At 42.8% G+C, this 19,074-nt stretch overlaps 1 protein-coding gene across 4 annotated transcripts in view; it reads left to right on the top strand.

Annotated features, from left to right (window-relative positions):
• ate1 (arginyltransferase 1) overlaps positions 1-19,074 on the top strand; it is a 51,780-nt gene that overhangs the window by 20,829 nt on the left and 11,877 nt on the right. For all 4 annotated transcript variants that reach the window (XM_084947930.1, XM_084947928.1, XM_084947932.1 and 1 more), the window contains 3 exons: positions 355-387; positions 5,634-5,815; positions 9,281-9,380. In XM_084947930.1, coding sequence (XP_084804056.1) covers positions 355-387; positions 5,634-5,815; positions 9,281-9,380 — 315 coding nt within the window. The remainder of the gene's footprint in view (positions 1-354; positions 388-5,633; positions 5,816-9,280; positions 9,381-19,074) is intronic.

The raw sequence follows: 19,074 nt of genomic DNA, 5'->3' as shown, positions 1-19,074 counted from the left end.
CCACCCCAGTAATCAATATCTGGTGTGGTGTTTTAAATGAGAGAGAAACTATTTTGACATTGGGAGCACTGCTTATTTTTGCTGTCACGGTGTCCTCCCTGGTAGTGCGAGCTGCAGTTGATAGGGTAAATGTTTTCATTTGTATAAATACAGTTTTCCTTTTAATGCCCCGTAGTGAATGGAGGGCTTCATTTGAAATGTGACACCTGAGTAGAAAGAAAACAGGGAGGGATAAGTTATATAGAACAGCAAAGGCGACATGTATGGTTTTCATTTATGCCTTTTTCAAAAGAGCTGCTAACCCAGAGAGCTAACTGTTTTTCTCTCTGTCCCCCCCTCTGCTTTCCTCCACAGTTCAAGAGATTTCTCTGTGATTCACCGCTAGAGGTATGTATTTCCTTTGGCCTGTTGACAGTTTAATAACCCCCTGCTTTTAAATGTCTCTGTTCATCCAAATGTGTTACCTGGAATGATTTGCCCCAACCAGTAGAGGGTCTTCCTGAAATTACTGTCATGGAGATTATGATAATGACTTGAAAAACGCCTGGGGTTTCGGTTTTTAGTTCCTCATCACATTCGCTCAAAAGAAAGAAAATCTAAACTAGTTGCCCTTTTTCAGCACATACCAACCCTCTACCTTTGGTCTGCCTCTTAGAGAGCCCTCCAGCTGGATTGAGTGGAGCTGAGGGATTTGGGAAGGGGGTTTTGTTTCATATCGGAGGGGTTTTAATTTAGCCCTGTGTTAGTGAAAGGGGGTGCCGAAGGAGGAAAATGGTAAATGTGGTGTCCAGATTGCAACTGTGTTGAACATAAGGTCTTCAGAGCAGTCCTTCCCTCTGGCTTTGACGGGATAGAACATACCACATTTATACCACTGCCCATTACTTTGTGTGGCGTGGTACAAATTACAGGTTGATGAGGAGATTGTGCGGGCCCACTTAACAAGAAGCAATTATTCAGGCACCATTAGAAATTTAATGGCAGCTTCTGGTGCATTAATTAGTGAAATCTTGCTCGTAATCTGTTTACTGTGTAAATTTTTAGATGCTTTAATCTGTATACAGAAGGATCTGGAAGAGCACTGGTGGTTAATCTGGTGGTGTTTGCTGTGAGGTGCAAGTTTGCAGTAAGGCATCACTGAGCACTTGTCAGGCCTGTTGAGCTGCAGGCTTCAGAAATACCACTGGACCTCTTGGGTCAGGACAATTACACCAACAATTAGACCCAGGATGGGTACTTATAACAGCCACTTTAATGGGATTGAGGTCCAGAGCACACGCAGACTGACTGACACAAACGCAGTCACTCTCTTTTGCCCCGTGGGCCCCCTCAGGTCTCCGCTAATGAACATCATTAGTGTTTATAGGAAACAAGCTTTTATCACCTCGTCAAGGCTGGCGGCCAGGCAGCTGAATTACACAGTTCTGCACACATGTGCACACCAAAACTGTGCCACACTACCTCACATATTTTCCTGCCTTCAGTGTCCCCTCCTCTCTGCCGGTTGAGGAGGCCATCTCTTTTCATTCGGCGTCCTCTCGTGCAACTTGTTTTTCTTTCCTTCTTTCAACCTCTCATCTCAGTCTACCCTGTCTCTCTCCAAACGCTCTCCATTTCAGAATTATTATACATGGATTTCTGCTGTAGCTCTGCGTGTTGGCCTCCATCTGTGTCCAATCAGAGTGCTATTAAAATACACAGACACTCACCACATGGACCAGCAAACTCTGTGGTTCATCAGCTCACATATAAGCCTGCATTTTTAAAAATGTATGAGAAATGCATACTTCCAAATTGTAATTGGGACACAGGTAGTCTAATTGTTTGATTTCACCAAAACTGTAGAGGATTCATGCTGAAACGAAGTGGCAGTTAACAGAATATGTCATAGAGTTTTTCAGATGCTTTTACACACAAATGCAGAAATGTAAACACACTGGTTCTGCCAAACAAGATGAGCACTTCAGTGCAGGAGAAACACAGGGTGTTATAGGTTTTGTGGGATTCGTCTCCTCATTCAGTTTTCCTTTTATGAATAAACAACCTACACTCAGTAACAGGGGTGCAGGACTGTGGCTTCTCAGTCTTTTCTTCTGTAGTTTGGTCATCTCGGGCTTTCCCTTCTTAGCATTTTGTCAGAGGATTATTTTACTATGTAAAGAAATGCAGACTTTTCCAAAAGACGTTGATCACTATGTGGAATATACCAAAAAAAGGATGTGAAAAATAATTTTAACCTTATTCTTTTTGGTCGTAAATTTTTACAAAGAGGCATTGTCAAATGTTGGAACACAGAAATTGATTGAATTATGAAAAAAACATGTGATCATAGTGAGTTTTGATGCCAGGAACCCATTTCCAGAAAGGTGGGACTGCAAAAGTTGTGTAATGGTCAAACCAAATCAAAAACAGACAAAAATGATATGTAAACAAAAGCACAGAGTTGAACTTAACACGACTCAGTAAAAACAGGTTCCAGAGAACTGCTTTAAAAAAGTAAGGTCTTTCTTGAAAAAGATGGCTGGATTGCAGCATCCACTGTATGGACAAAAGTACTGGACCACCTTCATTTAACACCTACAGGAGCTGCTTGGCCTTGGAAAACCACACCATGAAGCTCCCGACAGTTTTTGCGTTGATGTTGCGGTCAGAAGGTTTGGAACTCAAGACTTGACTCTTGTGCACTGTTCATCTCAGCACTCGGTGACCCCCACTCTGTAACTTTACATGGTCTGACTCTTGAGTTGCTTCCCAAATGCTTCCACTTACAGTTGATTACAGTTTATTGTGAAATATCTAGAAAGGGAGAGATTTCACAAACAGACCCGTTGGAACAGCGGCCTCCTACTGCAGCACCCTGCTCGAATTTAGTGAACTCTTTGAAACGACAAAGGCAGACTGCCAGACTGAGAAATGCAACAAAAACATCTGAACTGAAAGACTAAGAGGTTCCCTTTTAGAGTGTATTGCCCCATAATCATTACATTATCACTTAGCATTAATGGTGCTTTCACAGGTGTGCAAGTTACCTGTGCTTTGTGCGCCATCACGGATGCTGTCGTATATGTTGCTTTCAAGCGAGGTGGTCCCTAACTGCATGCAGCATCCATGAATTTAGTTCAGTGGGGGTCGTATTTCTGGATCTCGTTGATGTGTTTTCTTTTTTTTTTTTTTTTTTTTCTTTGCAAAAATAGAATATTGTGCATTTAGCAACAAACTGTTTCAGTGGTCATTGGAAGTGCTGCTGAGCCAGTGTTGGGATTTCCTCTGCAGTATTGTCTGGTTTTTTTTAATGTACTTACATCGGTGGATCTTTTCTCTGACCAATTTCTTATTAATATTACTCATACTTTGTTCACACACATCTCAGAATAGTCTGCAAAACATCTCATTGTAGGTGGTGTTATCATCCAAATTTCTGGAATTTTGCATTGTAAAACAGTATTTTTAAATTCCTGAGCTACTTGCCCACGCAGCCTTTTACAGAGTGGTGAAACTCTCCACATCTTTACTTCTGAGTGCCTCAGCCTCTCTAGGATACTTTTTTTTTCTACCACTTGGTTTTACAGTCATAAAACTTTTTCTCTATTTCTTTTAACCTGAACTAACCTTTTAAACGTGTTGCTTATGCTAAATTAAAACTTTGCATATATTTATGTTTATCTTTGCACAATTTACAGTGAAATATAAGACAATCATTGTCATATTCATTTCTGTTCATATCATCATCATCAGTCTTTATTTTAGGCTTCTTCCTTAAAGCTAACTTAACCATTCAAGTCTGAGATAAAGTGTCTATAAAGGGAATATAAGCTCATTTTTGTCCTTGAAGGGTTCACAAAATCCAATTATTCTAATTCAGCAGAAGTTTAACTAAATGTCTCCCTGAGCAGGTTGAAATAGACACACGGTATACCACCTCATGGCTTTATCAAGCGTGCTACACACATAGCCCTGTATTTAGGCCATATGTGAGTGATTTGGGGCTGCTGGGAAGCTCTGGGGTGGTTAGAAGTGTTCCAGGGAATGTTTAGATTGTTGTCACAGTTGCAAGGACACAACCATTAAGCTGTCGTTTGAGGTGATGCACAGGTCAGTCTGACAAGATCAGGCTTGAGCGCGGTACGAGCTTATAAACAAACACACTCTCATACACACACTCAGGCAGCCATTGCATCTCTTGCATGAGCACTCGCATTCATAATAGCGCTCAAGTGTGTATGCTGAACGTGCGTTACGAAAAATCATCTTGTGCTCTTTCCTTTTGACAAAGCCTCTGGTGTTTTAGTGATAAATGGCGCTAAAACATCAGACCAACAGTTTCCCCCAGCTATGGATACACACACACTTTTAAATCCGCTCAGCTGTTGCATCAGCCAGTGCTTTATCGAGTTGCGGTCATTGTTGTCCTCCACCATTGCCAGCTGACTGTTTGCCAAAAATTTTCATTTTTATTCTTAAATCATCTGTTGGTCGCAGCTAAAGCTCAATAAAACCTCATAATCTACATCTAACGTCATGTGGCCTCTGTTATGGAGCTGTTAGGTAATTTAATTATCCTTTCCTATCCACACAAGCACACGCGCACACACAGACACACACAAAAATGACCTCTGGTATTGATTGTGTCAGGCAGTTAATTACACCTGGGTACCCAAAGACCTGACCTAAAGGGATATAACTTTTATTACCAGTTCTTCTTAAGAAAACTGTCAGTCTGCTGGGGTCACAGAGCTGCAGGGAGGTGTGGGAGTGGGTGAGAGATTCTATTTGGTCAGGTTTAACTTGGTCAGAGCGCAGGGCCAGTGGCGCACTGGATTAGTGATCTTGCTCTCTCAGTGTTGTGATAACTAGCAGCGTCTGTGCTTCTTAACTGTGTCCAGATGAAGGCTGGAGAAGGAGACAGATCCTGTTACTAGTACGCTGAAGAAAGACACATACACAAACATAAACCAATACCATTGCTTAATATGACTTTTAACCCCAAACCCCCAAGCCTCTAGATTTAAGCCTCTGGGATAAAAGAAGTCAGCTGACTTGATTGAAAAACCCAGCATGCAGTAACCCTGTGAGAAACGCAACGTGTTACAAAAACTTAACAGTTTCATTAATGGAGGGAGGCCCGGGCGCATGGGTGCTCACTTACACCCGCATTCTTTCGTGCCGCAGGGGGAGTGCAGACGCAGACATATATAGGAGGAAAGCTTGGCAACACTCCACTACCGCCTGGTGAAATGGATTTTGCTCATGCAGGGTCTTTTTATTAAAATCCTCTCCCGGAGTGTTTCTGTGGCCCCCCCCCCCCAACAGCCCAACTCTGCTCCTGCTTTCACTCCACATTTGGGAGCCATTAGCAGGCCGAACGTGAGGCTACTGTACACCCCCACACATAATGCGTGAGGCCTGGCAGGGAGAAGCACGGTCTGTAATACAACATCATACAGGTGTGAGTGTGCAGAAAAGAAAGTGGATCAGTGCAAGAAAGTAAACGAGCGCTATTAAATACCACATTCTCGTTCCTCTGCGATTTATATATTTTTACATGCAAACTATACTGTGCACTAGAGTACTGCTATTGTTCTGACCAGTGACTATTTTCTCTTAAACTTTTCACTCTGTTTGCTTTACCCCAGGCAGAATATGCTCCAGATGGGCCTGAGGTGGGCTACGGCTCCTTCCACCAGCAGTACTGGCTGGATGGACGTATTGTGGCAGTGGGGGTGATTGATATCCTGCCTACCTGTGTGTCCTCCGTCTACTTGTACTACCATCCCGACTTTAACTCACTGTCTCTGGGCTCCTACTCTGCTCTCAGGTTTGTTGTCAGGACTCAAACACAATGTGTTTGCTGTTTACGTGAAAAACTGCTGTGAAGACAGAAGTAAGCCACTGGGACATGATGCCAGTGGTGTTTTTAAAGGGCTTGGCGTAATAAAACCTCACCGGTGCGCACATTACTCACGGCAGCACCATAGAGTGCGTTACAGTTGGTCTTAAACGACCACAGCAATGATTACGAAATGCAACATGCGGCTCCTTTTAAGAAAGAAGTTGCTTTGTCTCTTATTCCTTTCATTCTTTCTTCCCTAATGTCTTTGTTCTGTCTTTGATGCTTTCTCACTTTCCTTCCTCTCATGTTTGCCCTCCTCTTAACCTCTCTCTCTCCCCCTGACTCTTGGTCTATTTGGCTCCTCCCACATTTTATCTTTAGAACTGTATACTATAAGTGCCACAGTACTCTAGGTCAGGGAAAAATACCTCTTTCTTCACACTTGATTGGTTGAGGCAGTGCTCTGTTTTGCGGTTCAGCTGATGACAGTTCTCTCTCCCAGGTTGAAATAAGAGAACTCACGCATACTCTATAGGTGCACATATCTGGCGTTTTCCTGTTAACCCAGTAATGCGAGAAAGGCTTTTAAAAATTTCTCTGCACATATGCGAGGGACCGGGTGATCTTCGCTTTAAAGTTGGTGTGCACAGGTGTTAAAATGGGAGTTGTGAGCGTTTATGTGCAGTCGCGCACAGGATCAGACTTTTCTCATATAGAGGGAACACCTCGGTCATCCTAAGCACACAGCCCACCCCTCCATCACTTATTATTGTATACAGAGTGCTCGACGTGTGGAGGAGGCCTTGGAGAAGGGAGCCAGCGGGACTGAAATCCTCCCACGTGTTTACAGACACCAGAGAACGGTCTTTGATCAGGTCTTGGACACTCCCTAGTCTGCTTGGACCGGCTGACTCTGTTCAAAACTTGCTGTACAGAATGCATGTGGCCCTCTCACCCCCTCTCTGGTCTTGTGATGCATATATTCATTACATTAGATGGCGTTCCTACAGCAGGCCCAGTTGGATTGGAAACTTAACTTTTCAGCCACAATCAAGTTCATTCTAGTCTTTAAAAAAAAAAAAAAAAATTGTACGTTAAAAAAAAGTGTTGGTAATTTTCCTTTCTTTTTCTATTTTTTTAGTAACAAGAGTTCATGGAAAGTTCTGGAATTTTACACCATTACCTCTTTGGGAGTCCTGATTTGTGTATTTACTCACTTATCATTTTACAAATCACGTGTAGCGTTTAGATAATGTCAGAGCTGAAATAAGATACGCCTGGACGTCAGGCATTACAACAATACTAAAACAAGTACAGCACTGTGCGCGCTATTTAGCTGTGTCAGTATGCTTGTATGTGCGATTCAGCAGGAGAAACAGGAGAGGGAGATGTTGAGAAATTTCTCATAAGAGTGCTGCTCCTTCTGCCACAGGCCCCCGAGGACAGAAGGAAGAGGGGAAGAAAAGAGGCGCATAATGAGGTGCCTGAAGCACTGTGTACAGGGAACACAGCTGGTGTTAAACCTGGATCTCTCTTACGAGGATGTCCTGATTATGTTGTCGTCAATGATCTCAAACCAAAATATATTGTATTTCTTAATCAGGCTTAATCTGATTCAGTGTTTATATTTTTCTGTAAACAGTCTTGTAGTTGAATGCGCACATAGCCTATGAAAAGTAAAAATTAAAAAAAATAATTCTAGATAACTAAAATATCCACTTTTAAAATACTTAAACATAATATGTTTGCAGTATTTTGCAACAAAATTGCAAAAATTGCCATTTGAGTCCAATCAACATGGACTTGAATGGCAAAAATTCCTGCAGTGGCCCCAGTTTTAACCACATATATATTGTATAGATTACTCATAAATGCTGACACAATAAAATAAGTATCTGTGTGCTTCCCATCACTAGAAGCTCAACACAGTTCTTGTAAGATTAGGTAACGAAATGTTTCCACGTGCATGCAAAGCTGCAAAAAGCATCTCATAGCATGCATTATTATGAACCGTGTGCTTGCGTATGCACATCAGTATGAGGGAAGCTGTGCAGGAGCAGAGGGCTTGATAATTGGCTTGTGCTGGAGTGTCAGATGGCTGAAGAGGGGATAATGGCGGACTCAAGCTGCTGCCATGGGGGTGGAGGTGGGGGGTGTGAAGGCCTCAAGTGAAGGGGGCCTATGGCTTTTTGTGAATGGGCCCCTCGCCTCTCTTGACCCCCCCCTTCTTCCCTGATTCAGGCCTGCCGGGCCCTTTTGTGGTGAGGGGATGGGAACCCAGGAACCTGGCAGCAAGCGGGTGACCTTCTAGCACCTCTCTCTTGCTGCCTCTCTTCTCCATCCCTTTCTCTTTCTTGACCCTCCTCTTTTATATTCTCCTCCTGTTCCCTCTCTCTCCCCCTGTCTCCCCCCCCCCCCCACCTCCCTTGCTTGGCTTGCTTTGTCCCATGTCTTATTTTTCAGTGCATCTATTTTATTTTAAGGCCTCTTTCTCTGTCTGTTAAGTCTTGTAAGAATGGGAATTCTCCCACTTCATTTAAGCGGGTGAAACACAGAAGTGGAAGGAAGAGTGAAACAAAAAGGATAGGGGGGTAAAAAAAAGAGGAGCTGGAATTTAGTTATGGAATAGTGAAGGAAACGGCCGAGAGAAAGGAGAAAATAGGCTTTCAGTAAAAGGATGCAATTAAGGAAGAAGCTATTGGGGGAAAAATAAAGCAGGCGAGACATTTACTGTATTTGGAGAAGGTGTATAAATCCTCCACGTTCTAAATCTTTATTTTACACACTCTCTTCCTCCTTTTTCAGCACCTTCTCTGCTTCAGGGCTCAGGGCTGATAGAGAGAAGGCAATTGTTTTTGTGTAATGACATGAAACCAAAAAGAAGGCGAAAAAAACCCTGCCTTTTTGAGTGTGGGTGTTTACTTCCTCAGCTTAGGCACTGCTCTAGACATAGCAGCAAGTGCCATTTATATGCTGCTGATGGACTAACTTGTAAGTGAAAACACATTTTAAATTAGTTGGTGTATTTTCTGATGTATCAATTTGAATGTTTTATTAATTCCTTTATTGTTGCTTTGTTATTAAAAATTGATACTTTTCTGATGCAGCATCCCTGCATATGCAGTTAAAACTGTGCGAAACTCCGAATCAGCTCATCATCAGGGTTCATATTTTTCAGAAGAGTAAACACTGCAGTAAATAATCGAATTAACCTGACAATAAAATAACTGTGTAAATTGCAACCATGATTTTTCTACATGGGAAATTGAAATTGGTGCCCTGTGGTGCACAAACTCCAGCTATGAGGAAAGTGATGTCGGATCGAGCCATCTGTTTAAGACGCAGTGACACTGTATGCTGCTTGAATACAGTATGTGGTGTTTCAAGCATGAAGCCTTTTCCTTACACTTAGCTCTCTGACAAGGTGCATTTGTGTGTTTCCTGCCACAGGGAGATCGCTTTTACCAAGCAGCTGCAGAAACAGTCTCCCAAGCTGTCCTACTACTACCTGGGCTTTTACATTCACTCCTGCCCCAAGATGCGGTATAAGGTACGCATTATCTCACACGTACAGCACATTTATCATGGTTATCACACTTTATATTGACAATATATTTGAATTTCGGCACTGGGGTCCTACGTTGTTGAGGTTTTGTAAACTGGATTTCACATATCAATGACTTTAAGTGTTTTATACTCTGATATAAATGCTTTTATATTTTAACATTTTGGTACAACAGCAAGAGGCCTGTTACGACACTGGTATGCTGGAGATTTGCCATCTTGTAATTCAAATGTACCTCTTCGCTCTCCTTTCTTGGGCCTTTTAGATCTCAGATCAGATCTCTGTTCTATACTCTTTCAGTTTTGTCTCTCTTGCCCATCATGTCTCAGGCCAGTGACCAACATGCTGTAATGTCTTTTGTTTGTAAGATACCAATATTAAGTACTAATATAGTTTTTCTTTTGCTGCATAATATTTATAGCTTTATAATATAATCACAAAGGGCCCTGTAGATCTCTTTATATAAAATCCCAGCACCTGCCTTAATTAACATTACAGTCTAAATTACAATTTGGAATTCATTCACCATAAGTTTATCTGGATTAGCAACATTTATCAGTGATGGTTTGATTATAACACAAGCATGAGTATATACTCAAATGCTCCTGTTAAAGTTTATTCATACACAGTCAGTATATTTGATGGAGTGAATAGAGCATGTGAGGGAAACAAAGTGATAGTGAGGACATCCAGGGAAGTAAGAGAGGATAAGGCTGCTGAAGACATTAAAGGTTTAGCGAGAGGTTACACTGGTGACAGCAGCCATAACTCAGCAGTGAGAAGAGTTCAGGACGCATCCACAGATATCTGCATATTCTTACACTGCAGTTTACCTGCTGTAGAAACTGACACAAATAATAAATGTGGATACACAGAGGAGCCAGGACTGACAAACATAACCTCGGTTCACACCAGAAACCACTGAAATATCTATAGCTTAGGAGGATGATGAAAGAAAGGAGTCTTTCCAAGTGCTTTAGTTTAGCTAAGTTTTTCCCATTCTTTCTCTCTTTTTCTCATTCATCTGCTAATTCCTCTATTTCACTGTCATTTCATTCAGATGTTCCCAGAGCTTGTTCTTGCCCATGGGAGACTGATGTCTTGTTGGGGATTATGGCAACGTGCCACATCTTTTTTATGCATTTACATCTTGCTTTGGATAGTGCTTTGTCCAAATTCTCAGTTTGGGACTCTGTATATGGAACACATGAGTGTGTCTGCTCTATTTGTGTGTGTGTGTGTGTGTGTGTGTGTGTCTGTGTGTTGAATCTTGATCACAGTGTTTGTCTGTGAACTCTGTTACCACAGCACCTAACTCCTCCTGGCTCTGGTATTTACTACCCCCAGCCCCCCATATCTGCTCTTGTGTGTTTGCCACTGCAGCGTGTTGTTCACAAACTCCCCACTCGGTCCTATTTTACCCTTGGGGAGGAACACAGAACGAGGGTGAGAAGGTTGCCCGGTTCCCACCTTTGGGCTTTCCCGATCCCACAGGAACACAGACACATTCAAATGTACTCTGAGCACATGCACGCTGTCTTGTGTTGTCTGATTTGCATATGAGCCTCAGTAATTCAATAATGCACAGAGATGCTGTGGAATTGTCACTTAGATGGGGCAGTATCTACGCTGTTTATGTGTTGAAGGTTTACTGGTTTCTGGATCTCAGCGCTGCCTCTCGGCTTCTTTAAAGAAAAACACACCAGCTCCTGAACTGTGCTGGACACCACTCACGCCCCATGAACACAACTTCCTCTCTCTATTTTGCACACCTTTCTCTCCCTTCTTTTCATCCTTGCCACTTTTTCTAGAAAGCCTCTGTTCCCATTACTTACTGTGACTTTTCCTTTAGTTTTTCTGCCCCTCCATTTGGGCCTTTGTCATGTTTTATGCTGAGTTGTTGTTTTTCACACCCAGAATCTGAGCTTTTTGAGGTGATATATGATTCATGATCTTAATGTTTGTTGTTTTTTGTTTTACTATGTACCGAATAATCTAAGAGATCTAAGCATTTCCCACCTTGAGTACTGTCTGCATGTGGTAATGATGACATAATCAGAGTGTTAGTGCAAGCATAAAAGGCTCTACTAAGGCAGGTCACTGAGACGAGTGTTAAAATATTGTAAAACCAGTTTCTTCTGTATTAAATTTCACACTTGTTGACGCCATACTCCCATTTTCCTGAGGAGTAGGACTGTATTGTTTATATTGCACTGTGAGAATTTTTTTTTTTGCTGTATACTTTTACACAAGGGGCTGGAAACCTCGAATATCAAAAGAGACATTTTTTTTTAAGCAAAAACATCTGTATGGAGACTCAAAACATATTTGAGGCTCATATTAGCCCATTGACATTATTAATAGTTGTAAGTAGTTTAAATCTTTTAACGCATGTGACTATTTTGCAGGAAGCTATTTATTTAATTGATTCTTTGGTATTGCTATTAAAGTATTGGACTAAAATTAGTTTAAAAATGTTATTTTTACCAAAAAACTGGAAAAGTTCCACCATTTTTCCTGCTTCAGAATGGGTCTTTGGAGGGTGATTACCCACCTAAGCACGAGTGGGCCACATATAGTTAAGGCAAAGATTTAGTAACAGTAACTCAGTCATCAAGGGTGTTTTTAAGCCACAGGGAGCCACTGAAGGCGGGCAGAAGAGCCCCATGTGGCTCTTTTTTGTGATCTGTTAGCGATACCTGTCTTTTACCCTCATTCTTCATCACTCTAATGGACTTGGCTGTCAGGCTACAAACTTTACTGTTCTGCAGGTTTCAATTTTGCAGGAGAGTTTTTTTAACCAGGTCACATCTCTGCAAAGGAAACGCTGCATGCGAAATGGTTTGAAAACTCTTAACAGTGCCTGAGACTGGGCATGGTCCTGCAGAGTAGCCTTAAAGGGTCCTTGAAGACTTGGAGTCCAGCCAGGAACAGAGGGTTGCCTGGCCAGTGTCAGACCCTCTCCTTTGTTCTCAAAGCTGGGACTGAGCGTCCCACAGAGTCTTGCTGGTTTGGCTGGTGGGTTCAGGGTTTGACGTGACATCCTGCCCCTGGCTCCTGTCCCTGGTTCTTTGGCCCTGCATGGCCCTGTGATGTCAAGCTGTAGAGAGCAGAAGGTGAAGCTGTTGGAGGCTAAATGAGACCAAAGGTCTTGGCCCTTCTGCCACTGTTCTTCTTTCACAATGCTTCTCGTGTGTTAACGCTAACATTCATTTGAATTATCTTGCTTTCACGGCTTTAGATGGACTGATTATATTCCACTGATTCCATCCAGTGTTGTCAGTGTGTCTGATGACAGGAGAGCAAAGTCACATTTACTAACAAAAAAAAAACAAAAGACAAACTTGTCACTGGAAGCATGCATTTTGCAGATTCTCACAGACAATATACAGCTTTTCCTAAGCACTTGAGTTTGACTGTGACCGTCCAATTATCTGCTAAAACCATAAATAAAATCCTTAATGTGCAAACCAGCTCAGCTTCTTCTTGCAGCGTTTTATTCCTTTCTCTTCAATCCAGCTTCAGCTGCTTGCAAGATTTCATTAACTTTCATTTGATATCTTTTCACTTTTTATTTTCGAGCTTCATCTGAACAAAGAGTCGATCCATTCTGCACTGTAGTGTTTTTTTTCCATTTTTCTTTTCCAGAAGTGTGTATATGCCTGAGCACTTGTCTGTGCAAGTTACTTTTGAGTACTGAATAAGCAGACTTTGATGATAACAAATGAAGCGCTCACCCACTTGGCTTAACCAATCTAGTACCTGGTCTTAATATTTCAAATGCTTTTCAAGTGTGGTGTACATGCTTATATACAGACACACACTCAGCCCTACAGAATACACACCCAGTTATACCCGCTTGGCGAGGGAACGAGAGAGTTGTATGAAGTGCCTCTTATTCTTGTTATTATTGTTCACAGTGAAAGAATGTCTCACTCTGAGCCCAGGAAGCCATTAAATTTTCCACAGAGAACGAGAAAGAGTGTGAGTGAGTGAAAATAAGTGAAAAGAGGGAGGAAGAGGACAGATGGAGAGAAAGAAAGGAGTGACAAAATGTGTGCCAAATGAGAAAAGGAGGCGAGATGAAAAGCATTATTCGTTTTCCCGGCGGTACTTCACCGACTTTTAAAGAGCCCTTTCGCAGCAGCTGCACCTCTGTTTTCCTTTTCAAAGCCAGCTCCTCCTCAAACAAACAACAAACACTGTCAGAGAGACGGTCACTCCTACAGCAGCAGCCAGAAGTTTTTGGGTTGTTTTTTTTTTTTTTTTTTTTTTGGGTTTTTCACATGACCAAAGCTTTTGAATTCAGTGGACCTGAAATAAATCCATCCAGGTGTCAGCCACTGTGTGCAAGAGTATGTCTGGATACGTGCAATGAACAAATTTGATGTTGGTTTCTGGGTGCAGCGTTTGCCTTAATCAGTGCGTGCCTGCAGGCTTTTCTGTCACCTGCTGCATCAGCTTAGCTTTCAGGACATCAATTAGACATGACAAAGTGACTCCCAGCTCTGGTATCAACACAGAAGCTAACTTTCACCTGCATACAAATGGTTTGAAAAGCAGTACGCAGTCATCTGTTTGTAGATTTTCATAGAAATCAAATCATAGAAATAGCTGTCCCCAAAAAGTAAAAATGGAATAATCTGTATTAAGTCATTACAGAAGAAGTATATTAATGTAAATCTCTCGAACACTCTCATCCCCTCTTCAGGTATGCAGTGGCAGGTTACGACATGCTAAAAGCCTCCAAGCGAGCCGCAGCTATCAGGACTCTGCATGTGTGTTATTTTCACTCAAGGGGCCCAATCAGACACTATGCTATGCGTACGTGTGTGACCTGACATTTTGTGTGTCACTTGTTGAGCGTCTTGGTAGATTAAAAGTGACGGTGAGTGAATTTGAGGCATCTCAGGGTGGGTGTTTCCCTACAGTAGCCCTCATCCCACCCCCCCACCCCTCCGGTGCGCGCGTGCTACAGTACACGGCTTCGTTTTAAGGCAGCGTCAGATTTGTTGATGAGGGCATCGCTTTCTTACGTATTCCTGTTTATTATTGTTGAGCTCCTGGCATAAACATTATCCCGCTTTGGTAGGTTTTGATGAGTAGCATTGAAACGGTTTACAGTGAACAACAGTGTTTATGTTCAACTGTCGTCTAATGCTGTAGCCCAGAACAGCGCCACGCCCCCCTTTTTCTCTTTCTTTCATTCTTTTTGTTTCTGTCCTTCTTTCAACATTTCTTAACAAAAAAAGGAGGGGAAACAGCCGCCATGCTGGTCGGGATGAAAGATTGATAGAGTAAAGAGATCAGATTGAAGAAACTTTCAACTGATTCCATTCAGATGAAAACATGGCAACACGTTTTTGCTCTTTTAGTCTAATGTTATTACAGGCAGAAGTGATATCTACTCTCGCAGTGGTGAAGTTCTCATTTCTCAAATTGTCATCTGTGTGCGACTGTGCAGTAAGTCATGATGAGGTGGTATAAACTTACTGTTCGGCGTGGTGCGGCGTGGATTGGTCTTTCTCATGCATTTACTGTAATAGTTTTATGTGTTTAGCCCTCTCTTTCATGTCTGCCTGTGTTCTTTTTCTCAGAAGAAGCAATATTCTCTTGGTTCGTAAAAGCTGTTATTCTACTAAACCAGGAGCATTACCTTCCAGCAATCCTCAAGTTAAAAAAGCCCCGTGCCCATCAAAATAAGATCAAATCCAACAGGGTCCATTTTCACCCTGTCTGTGAAGTTTATAAGCTAAAGCTTAGCCGTTTTGCTGCCTTCCACTTCTCCCCCTTTTCCCCCGAATTTTTTTTTCTTTTTTAAATTGGAGCCTTTCTGACAGAAACATTGTTGTTTGATTTAGCTTGACAGGAGACCACCAACAGCGCACCTCTCAGCAGAAACATTCGTTTAAAGTTTTGATAATTTCTCTTCTCTTTTATGCTTCATCCTCTCTCTTCTGTCCTGCCACACTTTGTGTTTTTAACAAATCGTTAACAGGTTAGAGCACGGGCTTGGTCCAGCCACTGCTGGTGTTTATGTTGAACCGTCGCTGACAGTCTCTCACCCTGTCAGCGCTGACAGGGTGAGAGACTGAGGGAGCAGAGTTCAGGGAGGTTAGGTTAGAAGATTCAGTGTTACTGCTGGTGGAAGGACAGAGTTGGGAGAGGGCGGGTTGCAGAGAGAGTATAAGCAAAGGGGAGGTCTGAAGGTCATAAGGGCAAAAATGAGAGTTTGGAGATGGTGTCATGCTGAGCAGATCCAGAGCCCTCTAGCTGCCAACCTGAGGTGTTTGCCTTACCATTAACTTCACCTCACCTCTATTTATTTTCAAAACCTGGTGCAGCTGCGCCGCTTTGTCTGAAAGTCTGTTTTTTGTTTGTTTGTTTTTTTCTTGGCAAGAGACCACATTCAGATCTTTGATAAGCCCTACTCGACAGAATGGGCTGCTTTCATAAATGCAGTTAGAAACGCAGACTTATAGTGTGGGCGGAGGCCTTGCAGTTAGAAATCTGAGGTGGGGTTTTAAGACGGAGATTAAGGGCTGCGGATCTGACTGCAAGTCGGTAACCTGTGGTCTGTGTCAGACATTCATAAGAGTTCGCCTGCCCGTAAAGACCCGAGAAGATGAAGAGATAAAAGTGCCCAGTCTGAGAGCTGATGCCCATAAAAGCGCTGCCATTGGTTCTCAGGGTTTGGTTGAAATGTGATCCTGTAAAAATATTTTTTCCTCATTAACCTGTCATCCGTGGAGCCGTGACGCACAAGCCAGGCAAAGGGAGTGCTGGGCCAGAATTGACTTGGGTGGAAGGGATTGGTGGGGGTTGTCCAGGGGCCCACAGGGGAGACTTACCAGTCTGGATGCTTTATTTGAAGGCTGTCCTGTGGTAATGTGTTGAGTAGGGTGAAGAGGCCTCGGCGGGCCCCTGAGTGTTTAAACAGCAGCAGTTGGCGTAAACCTCCCGTAATGCAGCCTCATTTCTCTGGGCCCTCACACACACCTCAACAGGCACAAATGCATATGTAGGTCATGTTGAAAGTATGATCGCATGGGCCACTATTCTAAAGCACGGCCTGTTTGGACATGTCTTTCAGTGGTGCTGTTCATTCAGCCTGCTTAGTTTTGCTTGCTATTTTTCTAGCTGCGTGTGTGTTTCTGTGGGTCGTGCTGTTTATGTGTGTCCATCAGCAGGTAGAGCTCCCCAGCCATGCCGCCTCCTCCTCTGGGCACAATATATGCATGTCAACAGTCGGAGGACCACAGAGAGGGATGTATTCTGAGGGCCGCATTTTGGGGGAGAGTAGAGTCGTTGTGGGCTTCAGGACCTCTGTTTATTGGTTTTTGAGTAAAATTGGTTGAGAGTGACCCTGGGTCAGAGGCTGGCCTCTGCCAGGCTAGGTTAGGTTTGCCTGGCTTTGGGTCACACTGCTTCTTTGTACGTACTCCAAGTTCAGGCTTGTTCCGCACGAGTTCAGGCTTGTCCTGGGTGACGGCCAGCTGCAGAGAAATGTGACTTCTTGACCATATTTGTCTGCTTGGGTTTAATGCCCATTTCTTTCTGAGAGTGCTTGACCAATATGTAATCCCAGCATAATATCCCATTCACTATTGTGTTCATGCTTGACCTAATATATTATATAAAACAGGGTGCTTTTGTATTGTATGTTATCTTTGGATAATATATCTCTTGCCAGTGCCAGACAGACTAAAGTCTAACATTAGTGACCTCATCTATTCTATGAGCACTCTTACATCACACTTTTGGAGCCGCTCTGTCTCATACTGAGGTAGGTGTTCAGTTAACCAACTGATTACTTTATAACTTGATGTTCTTTCCTGGGTTGGCTGTATCAGTTGTTTTAACAAGAAAAGTCTCTTTGAAACCGCATGCAGACACTGTGCACAGTGTCTGACTCGTGCAAACGCAAACATACAGTGATACCTCAGCAGGGGTAGGGGTGTGTAAAAATTCAGCTGTAGATATGAGCAGGAAATTAGCTGCAGATGTGGGTGTAAAGTAATGCAGATGGAGACAGGGAAACCCTCTTACCATGACACTAAGTCCACCTCCTGTCTTTTGGTCTGGCAAGCCTGAAAGGGGATCGCTTTGAACCATGACACTGCTGTGTGGCTACAAATCACCAAATGATCTCATCCTCAAAACTCTCTCTCTGATGCAACATGTGATCGTATCTTTACGTTTTTGATTCCTCACAAACACATTTCCCTTTTTCTAGCTGCATAAAACTGCCAGAGCCCTATAAAATGTATTTGTAGACACTGAGCTGGTCTCCAATGTTAAAAGGTTAATGAGCTACAATCAGTGCTTCAAATTTGTGTTTAATTGATTAAAGCTGCTTTTACAATTTGTGACACCCTGGCGGGAGAGGAAAAAAGGTGAAGAAAGAAACTCCTGTTTGACGGTCTTTTGTTTGATGAAGCTGGTCTCAGCTCAGCACATACCAAACTCATTTGTCTGATTTCCTAGTCAGACTGGGAGGAGGAAAAGAAACAGGAGGCAAAAGAGGTGTAGATTTTCATGAGGATTCCTTGGCTGCGGCGAAGCACTCCATTTATGGCTCTGATTAATTGCTTTTCATATAAATCATTGGTACAGGCCTGGGGCATTGCTCTCTACCTCGAGGTGTGTGAGACAGGAGTGTGCACAATTAAGGGAAGGAACAAGGTTAGTGAACTTTATTATGGACTCAGTGACTCTGACAGAAACACACAAATCTGTGTGCATGCAGTTGTGTGGCCTCAAAAGAGTGAGCGATGCTGTATCATTGATGGGCTGGGGATGATAATAGTTCTGCAGAGTATTGTGTAATTGTATGTCAGGCCCTGTGGAGATATGTGTTTATTTAGTTTAGATGATTGAAGCTGCATAATAGTTTACACTGGGGCAGCTTGTTATTCAAATGAGGTTGAGTAATTGTCCTCTCCTGCTTGTTAAAGTTTGGGTTCACTGGGAATGCTGTGCTGTAGTAGATTGCTTTCGTATAAACAGTGACCTCTACACATTCATTAACAAACACAGTGCAAAACAACAGATTAAAATGACTCAGAGCCCTTTCTCACTTGTACAGTTTACATTTTGTTGAGGTTCTCCCTCGTCGTCGTCACATTATTACTGGACGCACCTCTTAGTTTGTCCACTCATCTCCTTGTTTAGTTTTTGTTTTTCATCTTGATCTACCCATTTATATTTCTTTCCCTGACTTTCTGCTTCTTCTCTGGCTTCAGACATTCTCTCTCAGAGCTGGGCCCCTCCATGCTGGCACCCAGACTGCTCAAAAACATCTCAAAAACATTAAATACCATCCTTTTGCTTCATCTGCACCTAATTTTCTTTCGCCCCTCCCTTTCACCCTCCTAACGCCTCTCATTTTTCACACCTCAGATTGCAGCCAAGTCTGTCTGCTGAAGTTTCTATGCGCCCCCCCCCTCCCCTTCCTCACTATTTTTTTTCCCTGATCCCTCATCTCTGTTTCCAAATGAGCCTTTCAGAGATTGTCAGTCATCTGCATCACCTCCTTTCTGCCTGGACATGCAAGCACGGAAAGGAGTGAAGGATGGAGGGATGGTGACAGATTGGTTTGTGTGGGAAGTTTTAAGCAGCTACAATGGAGGGAGCAGGTTCTGAAAAGAGGGTGACTTAACCTGAAAACATTTATTTT

The sequence above is a fragment of the Perissodus microlepis genome, chromosome 13 (assembly GCF_051167445.1).
Source record: "Perissodus microlepis isolate ML-2025 ecotype Zambia chromosome 13, ASM5116744v1, whole genome shotgun sequence".
NCBI lineage: Eukaryota > Metazoa > Chordata > Actinopteri > Cichliformes > Cichlidae > Perissodus > Perissodus microlepis.
The sequence above is the reverse complement of the archived record's forward strand: the minus strand, read 5'-3'. Positions and strand labels throughout refer to the sequence as shown.